The following is a 16,080-nucleotide window of genomic DNA, read 5'->3' on the forward strand; positions in this document are numbered from 1 at the left end:
TTTAATATGCCTTCTCTGATTCCTTTATTAGACTTTATTGTTGCTATCACAAATTACTGCAAAATTAGTGCCTTAAAACAACACAGATTTATTTTCCACTAGTTTTATAGGTCAGAAGTTCAACATAGTTCTCACTGGTCTAAAATCAAGGTGTGAGGAGAGCTTCATTTCCTCTAGGGAACAGTCCATTCCTTGCTTTTTTCCAGCTTCAAGAGGCCTCCCTTAGGTCTTGCATGATGACTTTTACATTTTAGAACCAGCAATGAGGTGCTCACTCTTTCTCACACTTCCATTTTCTCTCCCTCTCTCAACCAGCTGGGATCAGGTCTTCCTTTGTAAGGACTCATGTGATCAGAATTGTCCCAGCTAGAGAAACCAAGGTAATCTCCCTGTCTTAAGGACCTTGACCTCAATCACATATGTGAAATTCTTCTTACCATGTAAAGTAACATATTCACAGGCTTCTAGAATAAAGACATAGATATCTTTGAGGGGCCAATGTCCTGCCTAGCATACTCCCTTATTTAATATTGGAATCTCTCTACACCTTCCCATTCACCTCTGATATTTCTTTCTCTCTTTCCTTTTTAAGTGGGGATCTTGTCACTTTCTCACACTATATATATATATGAATATATATATATGAATATATATATATGAATATATATATATGAATATATATATATGAATATATATATATGAATCTCCACGTTAGTGATGTATTTAACTACTGAGTACCAGGACTGGAACATAGCAGATGCTCCAAAAACATTTGTTGGACATATACTTCTAATAGTGATTGCTAGATTAAATTATAATCTTACATTTTATTGTCAGATACATTTTCTAAATGTTTGAAGCCATTCCCATTTCAATTTTCCTTCCCTCCCCTTTCTCTATGCATCTACTGCTTTCTGATTTGAGCAAAGGGCTAAAATGAACAGTAATGAGAGAGTTTTAATGGGGATGAAATGCCAACCCCTGTGAATATGTGGACAGTGTTTTGGACCAGTATTTGGGGCCGGAATTGTACTCATGTTAGTACACTCTGAGATTTCTTTTTCCTTAAAACCAGCTTCCAGGGCCATCTCTTTCTCAGCTAGACCCTAATTGGCAGATGAAAGAACAGAGATTAACTCTGATATCAGAGAATAGGTCCTCCTGTGCCTCATATATCTCATTCCAACTTTAATCGATTGGCTAGTTTTTGAGGGTTTCCAACACTTAAAAGTGAAATTCTCAACCACTGACTTACCTCCTGCAGTGCCCCAATATTTGGCACACCCAGATGGGGCTCTCTAGAGGATATCTGAAGGATATGGAATTATAGCAACTCAGACTTCAGAGATATCTTATAGTTTTTTTTATCTTGTACGTTAATACCCTTAATCTGGGGTTCAGGGGATATAATAAACACGTGCTGCTTCCTGTTCTTTTCCCTCTTCCTCCTCATTCATTAGTTTCCTTCTCTGAGAATACTGATTAAGAAGTTAAAAGTGAAAAACTGAAATTCAACGGGAGGCTTTTACATGTTGGCAAGGAGCTCCGATGTTTCTAGTTCAACAACCACACCTATTTCCTTACTCTCACCTAATTTCTTACCCTTTTAATTAATTGACCTTAGATATGTGGTTGAACAGAGTACTTCATCACTATTTCTAATGTAACTTTTTTGCATATTAATTGATGCATAATTAAAACTGACGGTTCTGTATTTTTCTTGCACAAGATAGATGTTAGTTACCAAGAGACTAATATGATTTGAAATGTTTTTTCCTCTTTACGTCAATTACTTATTAACAGTTCAATTGAATTTTGTTTCATCTACTTATTGTTTGAAATATAACACGTTGTGGAATAAAGGGTGCATAATAAATTTTAATAATATGTATTTCATGTGATCCTTATATTGCATCATTTTATGTGTTGGAAAAATAATCATAGTGGGATTACTATGCAATGTTTACTGCTGGCTTCCCCTGGAATGCTGTAAATATAAGTTTCCTACTCATAAAAAAATTACATAAAATATGTAGTTCAAAATATTATCGTTTTAAGTCAGTGACCTATCTTTTTAACGTGGCTTGAAGTCTTCACTAAATGCAACTTTTGAAATTAATTGCTCTGCCATCATCTTCTTAACCTTTTAAAGTTATTCTTCCCTAAGGGATAGAATATTATCTTAGTGAAGAACTCTGTAGTTGGAGTGAAAGCTATAAATTTTTAGGTCCTGATCCGAATGTGGTCCAGGGTGAATAAATAGTTTTCCAGGGGGAACTCATGTGAGTCATATTAGCTTTCCAAGTGCCATAGGTTACTACTTAACATAAGAAAGAGACAATTTATTAAAGCCATGCCAGAGAAGTGGTCATTTTGCTTTACTTGAGTGGTTTCATTTTCTTTCTTCATTCTCCTCCCCTTTTCTGTTTTCTAAAGAGTAGTTCATTAACCCTACTTTATTATGTGATCACGTACGCGAGCATTGTCCCTTCTTGCTTTAGGACAACATTGTAACATCTGTCCTTCAGCATAAAAAATATCACTCACTTTGCAAAATCTCATGACTTGGAGAGTATACTCCTACCACTGTGTGTTATAAAACCCTGCCACTGTTTTCTCTCTGTTATTTCCAAACTGTCTGCCAAAAAGAGTTCGATACTGATGACTAACATCAACTTTGTCTCCCAAATATTTTTACATGTCAATGTACAATATGATGAAAATCTCTCTTAAATAGCATAAGAGCTAGCTCATCTTACAACATCATATTTTGCTGTTGCTAAGTCAGCTCCATGTCTATATCCAGAGTATTTCTACTGCATGTGCCCTACTTCCGCTTCTTGCCTTTGATGTTTTATTGTTGCCCACATTCAGAGACAACACATCTCTCCTTTGGTTATCCATATTACTTGATTGTCTGCATCAAAGAGCTTCCTGTCCCTATTTTAAGATTACGCCCACTACTACCACCATTCCTGCTCAGCCATTTCATTCATTCATTCATTCATTCACTCACTGATGCATCATCTGTTGCCTTAAAAAAACGAATATAAAACATGCTTTTCCAGATATTAAAGCTCACTTATTAAGCTGATTTTTCTCTATAGCTGGTTTTTCTCTAAGGCTCCATCTCTGTTACAAAGGATGTATTCCAACCAAACTGAACATTTGGAAATGGGTGTACGATAGATGAGGGGTCATCCTGAGAGTGGGTTACTTTGTTGTTTCACAAATGTTGATCATCCTAATCATATAAGCTATTCATTTGCCTAAATGCTATTGTAGTAGCTTCCCATCAGTGTTAACATAAAAACTAGTCATTCCAAGATTCAGCTAGGCCCGCTGAGAGATTTAAATACTCCATTATTGAAATGATTATCTGCATTATTTAAACACTCAAGATAAGCATTGTCAACGCCTTATAAAATTCAAATACATGTTTGCAACATTTTAATGTAACTTCTACCATGTTATCAAATATTATAAATACTGCTAAATTACAATTCACTGATTTTATTGCACGTCTATTTTCAAGTCAGACATAATTTCTGAAATATTTAGGCTAAGTTGTTTGTTAAATATAAACACTTTATGTGGAACCAGATTCAAGTCTTAAAATCTAAAGACATAAAATTACTGACATTTTCTCCCTTATCTGAATTGCTTACCACAACCTACATAAAGCACAGAGTGTGTTATATTTTTCATAGTGCTTTAAGTTGACAACTTTACTATTTGTTTTATATACTTTCATTGCAAGTCTACATATATAAGGCCATTCTTTAAATATGACCAACTTTTGTAATACAAACTTTTAACACAAAATAAAATAATATCAAAATAACCTTAGAACATAGAAGAATATAAAAATATATCCTGATGATAAAAGTCAATCATCACCATCACTGTCTTTCTGAAATTAGATGGTCGAACTACAAGACATTTCCCCAAAAGGGTTTTAATTTCATTATACAGACTTATAATTAATGTATAGTATAACAATAGCTAATAAGACTATCTAATGTTTTACTTCATAACAAGAGATTTTGAGAAAAGGTTTTAAAACCATTTGTTTAAATGAATTTGTTGCTCTGTTTGGGTCACAGATTAAAGCAAAGTTGGAGACTGAAACAGGCCACTCTGTTGATATTTTGCAGGTGTATCTGCTTCAGAAATGATACATTTTTCTTCTAGATGCTAAAAAGATATGGCAAGAAACCAAAAGAAGTGACTAAATACATTTCCATCCATGCATGCAATTGTCTCCACACAACTCATGCTGCATTCTTCTTTTAGCTGTTAATTTACTCATGAAGTGTGAATCTTTGAAGGCTGTGTTTTTCATACATTGCTAATGCATTTTTATTCGTCTTTATAAACGCTCCAAAAATCAGTTTTGAAAAGATGACGATTTGTGGAATCTTGCTAGGTGATTCCCATCAGAATTTGTCCCTGTTTACACCTTATGTGTTTTCAAGAAAGAGACAAGATTATTTAGGATATACTACAATTTATATTTAGTTGCCTTCATTTTACCGTGGAATAGTCCTTTTGTCATAGTTTATCATATTTTTCTATATTTTCTCTTTTTGAAAACGTCTTCTAAGGGTTCAGAGACTTTAAAATAATCCTTGAAAATTTTCTCTTTATTATGGTAAGAAATCCAAAACTTAGGCGAACAAGGTTACATTGTTTTCAATGTTTCCAAGTGTCACAATTGAGCAAAAGGTGAGTAGTTGAGGTTAGGTTACCAGAAAGATGTCATATGAAGGATAACTTCAGATCTCTCAAGAGAAACAGTTCTTCAAATAGATGTGTGAGATTTAAGAAAAATTGTGGTTCTTTCTAGCTAGAAATATAACAATGGCACGTATGCAAAGATGGCAGAAGTTACAATAGATTAAGAAGTATGAATCACATGCAGGTTAAAAGCATTTCCTGATGCTTAAATGACAAAAAAGTGGTTTATAATTATCTTAATATGTATTTACCTTTCTTATTAAATACTTCTTTGCTAGTGAAATGTTCCTTTTGTAGTATCTATTAGTATAATATTCCACTTTTATTTTAATAAATGAGAATTCATTAGTGTATTTCTATTAGTTAAAAATTAGGACCATGTATTGAGTAAATCAAGCACTCCTATTTAAATTTTCAGTTAAAGTTTTATAATAATAATAAAAAAATTATCCTGTGTTTTCTTTCATTCTAAATCTGAACAATTAATCTGTAATATATATATTTTTATTTTTCACATTATAATATCAATTTCTCTATAACAAATAAGTGCCTCTTTTGTGGAAGTTTTTAATAATTTGAATCTCATCCTGCCATGTATTCTTTTTTCTTTTTTTTAAATTTTAAGTTTGAAATAAAATGCCAAACAATTAATATAAAAAGTCATTATTCCTGGAAGTATTGCAGGCAACAGTGATTTCCTGGTAATTTCTTTATCCAATTCTATTCTGTGTAGTTAATGCAGTGGTGATTTACTAGATGACATCAAGGGTTATTGTTTTTTTTTATTTAATTACTATTGCTTATTAATTTCTCTTAAATTGATTATTGGATTTCTTAGATCATGATAAAATATATCTATATTAATACCAAGTAGAGAAAAACTGCAGAAAAGGAAATGATTATAGCACCATATGGTAGACTGTGAAGGTAAGAAAAGTTATAACCAAACTAAGTTCAAAATTATAGATAATTTTCAGATAACACGACGTGAGGCTGGAATATAATTTCACGCTAAAGTATTTCATTTTTATTTGACAGTTGCACTCCAATTCTGACAAAGGCGATGGGTCTGTCAAGTACATCCTTACTGGAGAAGGTGCCGGAACTATATTTATCATCGATGACACCACCGGTGACATCCACTCAACGAAAAGCCTAGACAGAGAGCAGAAGACCCACTATGTGCTTCACGCCCAGGCTATCGACCGACGAACAAACAAGCCTCTTGAACCTGAATCCGAGTTCATAATCAAAGTACAAGACATCAATGACAACGCTCCAAAGTTCACAGATGGACCATACATCGTTACTGTGCCTGAAATGTCAGATATGGGTAAGGAAAAGCATTATTCACTTTAGCAGTTAATATAGTTTTGAGAATCCGAATGATCATCTTTTGAAAACCAGTTTTCAACTTTGTGTGTGTGTTTGTGCATGGAGAAATCCGAAGAAATTTCGAAACATCTTAATATTTACACGTGGCCTAAAATATTAAAGGATATTGGGTCTAGATGGTATGTTATTTATTAAAATTAATTTCTGAATGCTAAAGTAGAGGTAATGCTTAGGTATCAAGAAAACATCATTAACGGGGAGACATCGGCAATTCTTGCTTAATTGACAGGGTTTTTTAGCCATGTAAATTCTTTATTTATATTGCTACAGAGATATCAACATACTCAAGGTGACAATTTGCATAAATAAAAATAGACACTGTAATGTTTGAGATATTTTACTACATGTCTTTTAAGATTGTGGTTTATGGGGGGTGGAAGGGAGGGGAGGGTGGGTGATGGGTATTGAGGAGGGCACCTTTTGGGATGAGCACTGGGTGTTGTATGGAAACCAATTTGACAATAAACTTCATATATTGAAAAAAAAGGAAATATAAAAAAAAAGATTGCAGTTTATGACCCAATTATAACAGCATTAAAAATGTAAGTAATAGCTACATTATTCAATAAAACTTTTTAGATACTCATAAGCATTTACAAAGCTTATTTATCTTAAAACATAAAACAACCCTTAAAGGATTTTTTCCTTTTTGCCTCTGATGTAGCTAGCAGTTGATGTCAGACACTTAAATCTTAGTTGCCATCAAGTGTAGACTCAGTTGAATCCATAGAAGTTTTGATCAGGGGCAAAGAGGAAATTGGATATTTTGAATGTTGACTGTGAGTTCTGCAGAAAATCTAAAATCGATCAGCCCAAAACAACCAGTTAGCTTCGCCAGGACTGGAGACTACAAGTCGTCAAAGCAGTTGTGGTAATGATCACTGAAACAGCATCAAGGAGTATTTATTGAGCACTTACTATATGTCAGGCATTGCATGCCATGTGTAATAATTTCATGCTTGTATCATCATGGACAAGGGCGACATTGTGGTTCTCCTTTTACAGAGGATGAAATTGATACATAGAATTAAATAATTTGCCCAAGATCACATGGTTAGTAAGAAGTGAACCTGGAAAATATTTCTAAGCCAGACAGAGGTTCAGCTCTTAAGTTCCCAATTTTTTAATATAATTACAAATTTAAAACCTGGTTTAAGCTATTTATGGAATAAATATAAGAAAAATAGTGGATGTTCCAGAATCTGTACAGCTTATTGAGCCAGGGGTGGGGGTCTCCTTCTTGCCATATGGGGATAGATTTGATGTTATTTTGTTTTTGTTTAAAGGATTGGGTTCAGGGATGGCTACATACCTAAGGAGGAAAATTCATCCTAAATTGCCTGAGTAAGGGAATAGACATTTATTTATGCTAGAAATCTAATCTTTAGGGAGTCCAACGAGAATATGCTTTTGAAAAAAAAATTCCCTAACACCTCCAAAATATGTGCATTAGATACATATAGTGTGAATAAAGACAACGGACAGTTTCCAGGTAGATATGCGTGCCAAAAGTTGAAAAATCTTTGTGACACAGATGGCTGGAGAGTGAAGCAAATGGAAGTGTCAAGAAATGGAAAGTAACCCCATTAACTGAGCTAAAGAGTGGGGCTCAGGTGGAGGACCAGATGTACTCGTGATGCTGACATAATTGAAATAGTGTGATTTTCTCCACACTTGAGGACAAGGTAAATGGGAAATAAATCAATGATTAAACTCTAAAAAACCTAAAACTTTGAATCTGCTAATGAAAACACAAGAACTAAAAAAAAATTAAGAAGTAGACGAAGGACTTTTCAACGTAAGATAAGAATCCAATAATCAAGAAGACATGAATTTAAATGAATAAGCATTTGAAAACATAGCCATCAAATAATAAAACTAATCCGAATCAAAAGAAAAATGAACTAAAATACTTAAAAACCTTCGTGGCGGACAGAGGACTATTTTGTATTACATAAGAAGATTTTTTTAATAACAAAAAATTCATTAGAACCAAATAAGAAAATGGGGAAATCCCATTAGCAGGAGATTCACAAGAAAAAGAAACGTGTTAATTATCCACAGGAAAATACTCAAATTTCACTAGTAATTTAAGAAACCACAAAGGAGGAGGAGAAACCAATGTTCACCTACCAAAGTATGCAAGTCTGATAATTCACAAAGTTGTTAAAGTTGCAAGACTGTTAGCAGAAAGGTGAATTCCCATAGTTTGTTTTTTGTTGTTTTGTTTTGTTTTGTTTTGGATGGCAATTTAACAATATCTTTCAACATTTTAAGGAGAACATATCCATTTGTTGGACAATCTCTATTATAGAGAACTATTTTATGGATGTGTCCACATGGTTATACAAAGATATATGTGAAAGGATGCCCATTATGGTATTATTCATAATAATACACTTAAGGTCTACTATTAAGGAAGTTTTCAAGTCAATGACTCTTCAAACATATACAGATTTCTTATGCAGCCTTAAAATGAATGAGTTTGCATGTATATACATGCTGAAGATCTGTATTGTTTTAGTGAGAAAAAAAAGTTTTCAGAAAGGCATGTGGAATAAGCTACAGTTTATTCTAGAAAATAAGGATGCGTTGTGCAGTATATGGGCACATAGGGCATATCTGAAAGAAACCCACATAGTGGTGAGGGTGATTACTTCTAAAAATGGGTTGTGGGCTTTATTTGCTATGAGAGTAATGCATTCTTCTTTATTAGAAACTACATATACATATAGATGTTATTTATAAAGTGATAATAAAAACTGAAATGCAGGCTTGTGATAAAAACATTTATGTTTAAAAACATTTATGGTGCCTGATAAAATCATTGTTTTTATCATATACTCATTACTTAATTTGTGGATCATCCTGTCATAAGAAAAAAAAATCTACTGTTTTGTATCTCTTTAATTCTTGAGAGAGAGAGAGAGGAAAGAAAGGCATTTTATGTGCTAAGAACTGATAGTGGCTGGTAATAAAATGTTAAAAAAATGGAAGGAAGGAAGGAAGGAAGGAAGGAAGGAAGGAAGGCAGGCAGGCAGGAAGGAGAAACAAGTCCTTAAATTTGAACAGGCTACAGACATATAAACATAAAATTTAAATATAGTGCTTGATTAGCAAAAATATAAGGGAACCATAAAGTGGAAAGTCCAGCTTGCAAACTTAGAGAAGACATCCTCAAATAATTTTACATAGTGTGCATGGGTTTGTAAATAGACAAGGAAAACATTAAAAGGGCATTACACATAGAAGACACAATAATGCAAAATACTCTTGACTCTTCCCTATAGGTTTATGGTCTACTTAGGGTTGTATGTGCACGTGCGTGAGTGTGTGTGTATGTTGTTAAGGGGGAAATTAACAGGATTGTCGTACAAATGATGAATTCCTTTCACAGTGCAGCAGACTATGCTATGAGAATACAGAGAAGGCAGCACAAGAGACATCCTGAGTGTGCAAGTATTTGTCAGATTACTGTTTCTTGTACATCTGTAGAACTAAGGGATGGTCAGGGAGCCCTCTGACTATGCTGTGTGCTATGTGACCACTGAGCAAAGCATAATGTGGTTGCATGATTCTTGTCAGTGGGTAATAATCAGCAGACAAAGTCTATGGCATTCTGAGTGGTTTCATAAAGAAACATACAAAACAAACTAGAGTGGTTGTCAATGCATGTTTTTCAATGTAATGTTTCTCTTTACCTCTTTGGTTTATATCGTTAAGTTTCAGCTATTATCTAGGGAATCATATCTCTCTAGATCAGAGTTTTTCAACCTTGCCACTAATTGATGTATGAGACTGGATGATTCTTTGCTGTTCTGTGTATTGTAGGATATTCAGTGGCATCCCTGGCTTCCAAACTTTAGATGCTTAGTACCCTCCCTTCTGTTACCACCATATCACAGTGTCTTTAGACATTGCCAAATGCTATCAAATCCCCCCTCTGGGGGGGGGTACTTTTTTAAAGCATTTCAAAATAGAAACATGAATTGGAGAATATGATATTTGTTAAATTTATAGTCACTTCCAAAGAGACTCTCATATGGTTACAATGTTCAGATCATGTATTTTATGACCAAAAATGATTCTATCTGCTTAGGTCAACAATTTTCATGTTTTTTCCTTAAATGTTTATTTATTTATTTTGAGAGAGAGAACGAGGAGAGAGCGAGAGAGAAGACACACACACACACACACACACACACACAAGCCAAGGAGGGGCAGAGAGAGGGAGAGAAAATCCCAAGCAGGCTCTGTGCTGACAGCAGAGAGCCTGATGAGAGGCTCAAACTCACGAACCCTGAGATCAGGACCTGAGCCGAAATCAAGAGTCAGAGGCTTAACAGCCTGAGCCGCCCTGGAGCCCCAGCAATTTTCATGTTTAATATCAATTGCCATATTCAAATGCACAATATTGTGAAAATAATGAGGTATACCACTGAATAAAGTTAGGTCATCTGTGCTTATAGAAAAGAAGTATAACAGTGTGGCTCCTTGAGAGTCATTATGAGTGTCATTTTTAAAAGAAAATCTACTTGTGTTATAGCATTGATTTAGAAAAGGACCATTTGCGTTGTGATGAATTCCTTGTAAGCTACTGGCTATCATATTGCATTTTTTTTTTATTTAAAAAAATGTTATTAAGTAAAACAAAGTGAACATGGATAGACAGAATAACAAAATATTCTGGAGGGTAAAATGTAACTCAAACGGGTCCATGAAGACACTCGCACGCACTTTATCAATGTAAATGTACAATTACTTCACTTTTTTCTCTAATGTGCTGCACATTATCATGCCAAGTGATGATTATTCTACTATTTTGTAGCAATTATTCTATAGAATAATTGTCTTCTTTGTCCTTTAAACAACTTTAAAGAAGTATTTCTTTAATTTAGATTTTCTGTAACTTTATTAAATGCCTACATTCTTCAGAACTGAGACCTAAGAGGATGAAATAAAAAAGTTAATACCGATTGTTGTGGCGCAAAAAGGAAACTCACTATGGGATGAAATTATACCTGCCTTTGGAATCAGCAGTCTACTGCATGTGTGGCATTTTAGAAATGAAAGTAGGATAAATAGGATTGTGCTTGGAAACATCATTGCCATTCTCAGAAAGCCACGATAAGGGTCTAAAGACATTTAGTGATGCTAAAATGGCATCTTGTTATTAAAAAGCTGGTAAAGGTGGTTTGATTATATAACTTGATAAATCTCTTTAAAGAAATAATTAAAACTACAATTTTAAAATAATAATTTAAAACAATAATTTCATCTTTACTATTTTTATAGATACCCAAATTTATGCAATTATAATTTTCCTTTCACTGAGAATCAGTAGGTTTTAGTACAAATTTTGATTGTTTTGCAGTCACTCTAAATTTTCAAAAGTAATTACTCTCTATCTAGAAAATTTTCAAGGAAAACCATACTATATCACAACGCAATTTTCCTGAAAGTAAATTTCACATCTTTTTTTTTCCCACAAAAATTGTATAAATCTTTACCTCTACCCTCTTCTGTGTACTGATGAAAAGATACCTATAAGTAAAACTCACCTAATAATATTTAAGATATTGTAACACATTATAGAAATAATACATCTTAATTTCTGGAAGATAGAACACAATGTTTTATATTTTATTCAGATTATAAGTATGTAATTTATAAACCCTAACCTCAATGGAGCACAGATTCTTAGTTTGGCACATAGAGAAAAGATATGAAATTTACTGCATGACCCTTAAACTCCACAAGGTGCCGTGTCCTTGGAGATGTATTAAAACATCCTAATCTTTTTCATGTATTTGTTCCTCTACAATCTCTAACTCCCAGGCCTATTTCCATTTGCAGCTGTGTTCTTTGTTGCAGGGCAACAAGAAGAGACACCAGCTGTGCTTACTTTATTGCACTGCTTGTTGGGGGACTGATTTAGTTCTGGCCAAACATCTTGGGAGCTTCACTCTGGATAACTTCCAGGATTCTAGTAGCCATTTTAAAATCATTACCCTGGGGCTTAACTTCAGAATGAGATAATTTCAGTGAAATGAGGCTGACACTGCTGTTCTACATGCTAAATTAAAAGTGCATATGAGGAGTCACATTGAACAACTAATGAAGTGGAAATTGGGAAGAAAATTCTAAGTTTCATAACTTTTTTCCCCTCATAACTTTTCCCTTGTGTCAGTTAGCTTGTGTTTGGTAACAAATAAACCCACAACTTAGTGGCTCAAAACAGCATCCATTTTACAGTGAACTATGAGAAGGATATAAATTAAGAAAACAATCCCATTTACTATAGCATCAAAAAGACTAAAATACTAAGGAATGCATTTAAGAAGGTGAAAAATTTGTATACTAATATCTGTAAAATATTAGTAAAATAAATTGGAGAGGACACAAATAAATGAAAAGGTATCCCATGTTCATGGATCAGAAGAATTAATATTGTTTAAGTGTCCATTCTGTCTAAAGTGATCTACAGATTCAATGCAATCCCTAGCAAAATGTCAGTGGCAGTTTTCACAAAAATAGAATAAACAATACTAATATTTTTATGGAACCTAAAAAGATTCCCTGATAGCCAAAGCAATCTTGGAAAAGAAGAACAAAGCTAGAGGCATCACACTTCCTGATTGCAAGCCATATTACAAAGCTATAGTAATCAAAACAGTATAATATTGGCATAAAAGCAGACACTTAGATAAATGGAATAGGAAGAGAGCTGAGAAATATTCATGTAAATATGGCCAATTATTGACAAAGGAACCAATAATATATAATGGGTAAATTTCTCCATTTACTCTTTATGAAAATAGACTAGACTTGGAATTCCCTTCTTAAAATTGATCAATTTATAATATAAAATACTTTGCTGGAATAATTTTTTCACCATAAATTGGACTCAAGTCACGAAACTTAAATCTTCACATCATGTTTTTAAAAATATATTTAAAGAGTGATTTTCTTGTGTATACCCTCAGTGTAGGAAATTGAAATACAAAGCAAACCAATTAGAATTTTGACAATTCTATATTCAACTTGTGTGCATGTAATGGTAAAAAGTATAATAGGTGTAATTTCCATAGTGGCCAATGGAAGATTTTGTTATATAAATTGACCTTGGAGCTTAACATGTCTCTTGGTGGAGATAATGCTTAAAAAAAAAATAAATCAGCACAACTTAAATTTCTTCCTAAAAGTAATCTTAGAGCATCCTAGACTTATTATTTTGTCACTTACCACCTTGCCTTATAAATGACTTTAAACTTGTATGCTATTTTACTGGCCTCTTGGTTCTTTAACATATTATTTCTTTAATTTCCTTGTCATAAAACATTACAAACATAATGGGCAGTAAATAAACTATATATAAAATAAAAACAAACTGTGTGTATATATTTATAGAGATGGGGAGTTATTATTCCATATGATATTTTCCCTGTATTGTTATCATTTATTCATGAATATAGTTTCCAATTAAAATCATTCTTATTTTTCACAAAAGTTCACTAGTATTTTACATAAATTCATCCTAATAATGACCAATTGTATTATTTCCTCCTCTCTTCCTCCCTCCCTCCCTTCCTTCCTTCCTTCTTTCCTTCCTTCCTTCCTTCCTTCTTACTGGAAGAATAGACCTAACCAAAAATCTCATACTAAATACTTTCCATTAGTTAATTATCACTGATAATCTTAATTAATGTATGCCCTTACCCCTATATTTTAACAAAAGCACGTGATTTGAAATCATTATAAAATTTTATAAATAAAAGAAAAAAGATTTGTGTGTGAAATCAATGTATCAGGGCATATGCTCTTGAAATCTCTTTCTCAAATCGTACACGTGCAAAAAATGCAGCCTCAGGTTTAACTGAACTTGATTCCTAATTCTATTATGAATTTTGTATTTTTTTTTGAGACACCATTTTGGGTGAGTCATTTTTTAGGAATCATATACAGAGTGAAGGAACAGTGAGCCAGGATAGAGTAAAGGCAGAGCAATGAGGTATGAATGTTCAGTGTTCAGGCGTAGAGAGAAGTGTCAGCCTGAGGTTTGGTAGGCCCTGCTCCTAGGTACAGAATAAATGCATAGCAATCAACTATATGTAGAAGGAAGTGATCAGGAATTGGGTAAAAACACTGCAATCAGATATAACTAGGAGACAGAGTAATGAGGCGTAGACAGAAGGCAGAGTGATCAGGTAGAGAGGTCACAGTGAGGAAGAAGAATGTTTGTGCCATTATGGATTCCTGGTGCCATCTATCAGATATCTTTGTAGCCACTAGTTTTCAGTGATCAGTCAGTCCTTGATTGGCAGGGCTCCCTGCTGTCTCATTTGTAAGTCCTCTTGAGATCAACTGGGTTTCTCTTGGATACGTTTCATTTCCCTCCTTAGTAAATGGGGAATATTATTCTTGCTCCCTTCTACCGGTAAGGAGAGAACTCAGAAGTTCAGGCTAGTCCCTTTTTTGCCTGCACAAGCCAAGTGGCCTCTTTAAATCTTCTGCTGCCGTGTCTCCTCGAAGCGCCTCTTCTGCAGAAGAGGGCACTAGGCTGAAAGTTGATCACAGCATTGCAAGTACATAGCAAGAAATAAGCACACACACAAACATAAGCAGATTTGATGGCTTCTGTTTTATTCAGCTGTGTGTGGCCATTTGCTACGTAGCGATAAGAAATACAACCAAGTAGAAAAGTCTAAATATGCATGAAAGAGCTATGTAGAATGTCACGTGGTTATTGAAATTATATGTGTTTAGTTGGCATGGGAATATTCATGACGTATCATTAGGTGCAAAAGAAGCTGCAAGGTGTTCTCTTTAGTATATACATAATTACATGATAGACATTTGAATACACCAAGATAAAACTATGGAAAGACATACAATACGCTATTAAGATTGCTTTTCTGAAGGGAAATGATACCGCATTTGTATTTATTTTTCTCACTAAGATCATGCTGTACTTCTCTGATTTAAAATACTCAGTTTATCACTGAGGCATAATTTAAACTGTTCTGATATATCTCCCCTTGGCATGTCAAAGAGGATATTCAAAAAAGAAACCATAAATATTTCAAAAAGAAACCATAACAACAAGATAGAGTAACAAAAATGAGTAAGAGATGCTGAAAATTCCTGGAGCGTTGAAAACATTGAAAATTGAATAGGGGAAAAGAGGTCAGATTTATAACCCTGAGGATTAAAGGTGAAAATTGTTCTATCCATGAAAGCCCTAGGAGATTCAAAAACACAGAACGACCTGGGGAAGTCACACAGGCAACTTAATAAATTAAAGCTTTTATAACAAGAAAGACTTTTTTCAATCTCATCTGTGCATACAAAGAAAATGTGTTTCTATTCTGTTGTGAAGCCGTTGATGATTTCCCCCTAAATACTTAGGGGTATTGGAACATGGGAATGAAGCAGAAAATAGCTTTCAGTGAATGAAAATTCCCTATCAGAGAGGAACAACAATAAAAAAAGAGTAAAAGAGATTTACCAGGGGGCAAATGTCACAGTCCCTTCTGATGGAAGTCATTCTTCTCTTTTGGGGGACACAAAAGTCCTTGACCCACTGGGCATCCATCCAGCCACACTTATTTAGAGGTAGCATTCCTATTTTAAAGGGTAAGCATCAACTCAATTTCTGTTTGAACTTTAAAATTTTTCAGCTTTATTGAGTTATAGTTGACCAAAGGAATTTTATTTATTTAAGGTGTGCAACTTCATATTTTTGATGTATGTGTTCACTATGACAAGATCACCATGATCAAGCTGATTAACATATTCATCATCTCACTCAGTCAACATTGCCTGCCTTCTTCCCTCCCTCCCTCTCCCCCTACCTCCCTCCATCCCTCCTTCCCTCCATCCCTTTCTTCCTCCTTCCTCCCTCCCTTCCTTCCTCCTTCCTTCCTTCCTTCCTTCCTTCCTTCC

The 16,080-nt window shown here is 34.0% G+C and overlaps 1 protein-coding gene across 1 annotated transcript in view; it reads left to right on the forward strand.

Moving 5' to 3' along the window:
• CDH18 (cadherin 18) overlaps nt 1-16,080 on the forward strand; it is a 349,770-nt gene that overhangs the window by 86,798 nt on the left and 246,892 nt on the right. The window contains exon 2 of the mRNA XM_047860381.1: nt 5,779-6,073. Coding sequence (XP_047716337.1) covers nt 5,779-6,073 — 295 coding nt within the window. The remainder of the gene's footprint in view (nt 1-5,778; nt 6,074-16,080) is intronic.

Source organism: Prionailurus viverrinus, chromosome A1 (assembly GCF_022837055.1).
Source record: "Prionailurus viverrinus isolate Anna chromosome A1, UM_Priviv_1.0, whole genome shotgun sequence".
NCBI classification, from domain to species: domain Eukaryota; kingdom Metazoa; phylum Chordata; class Mammalia; order Carnivora; family Felidae; genus Prionailurus; species Prionailurus viverrinus.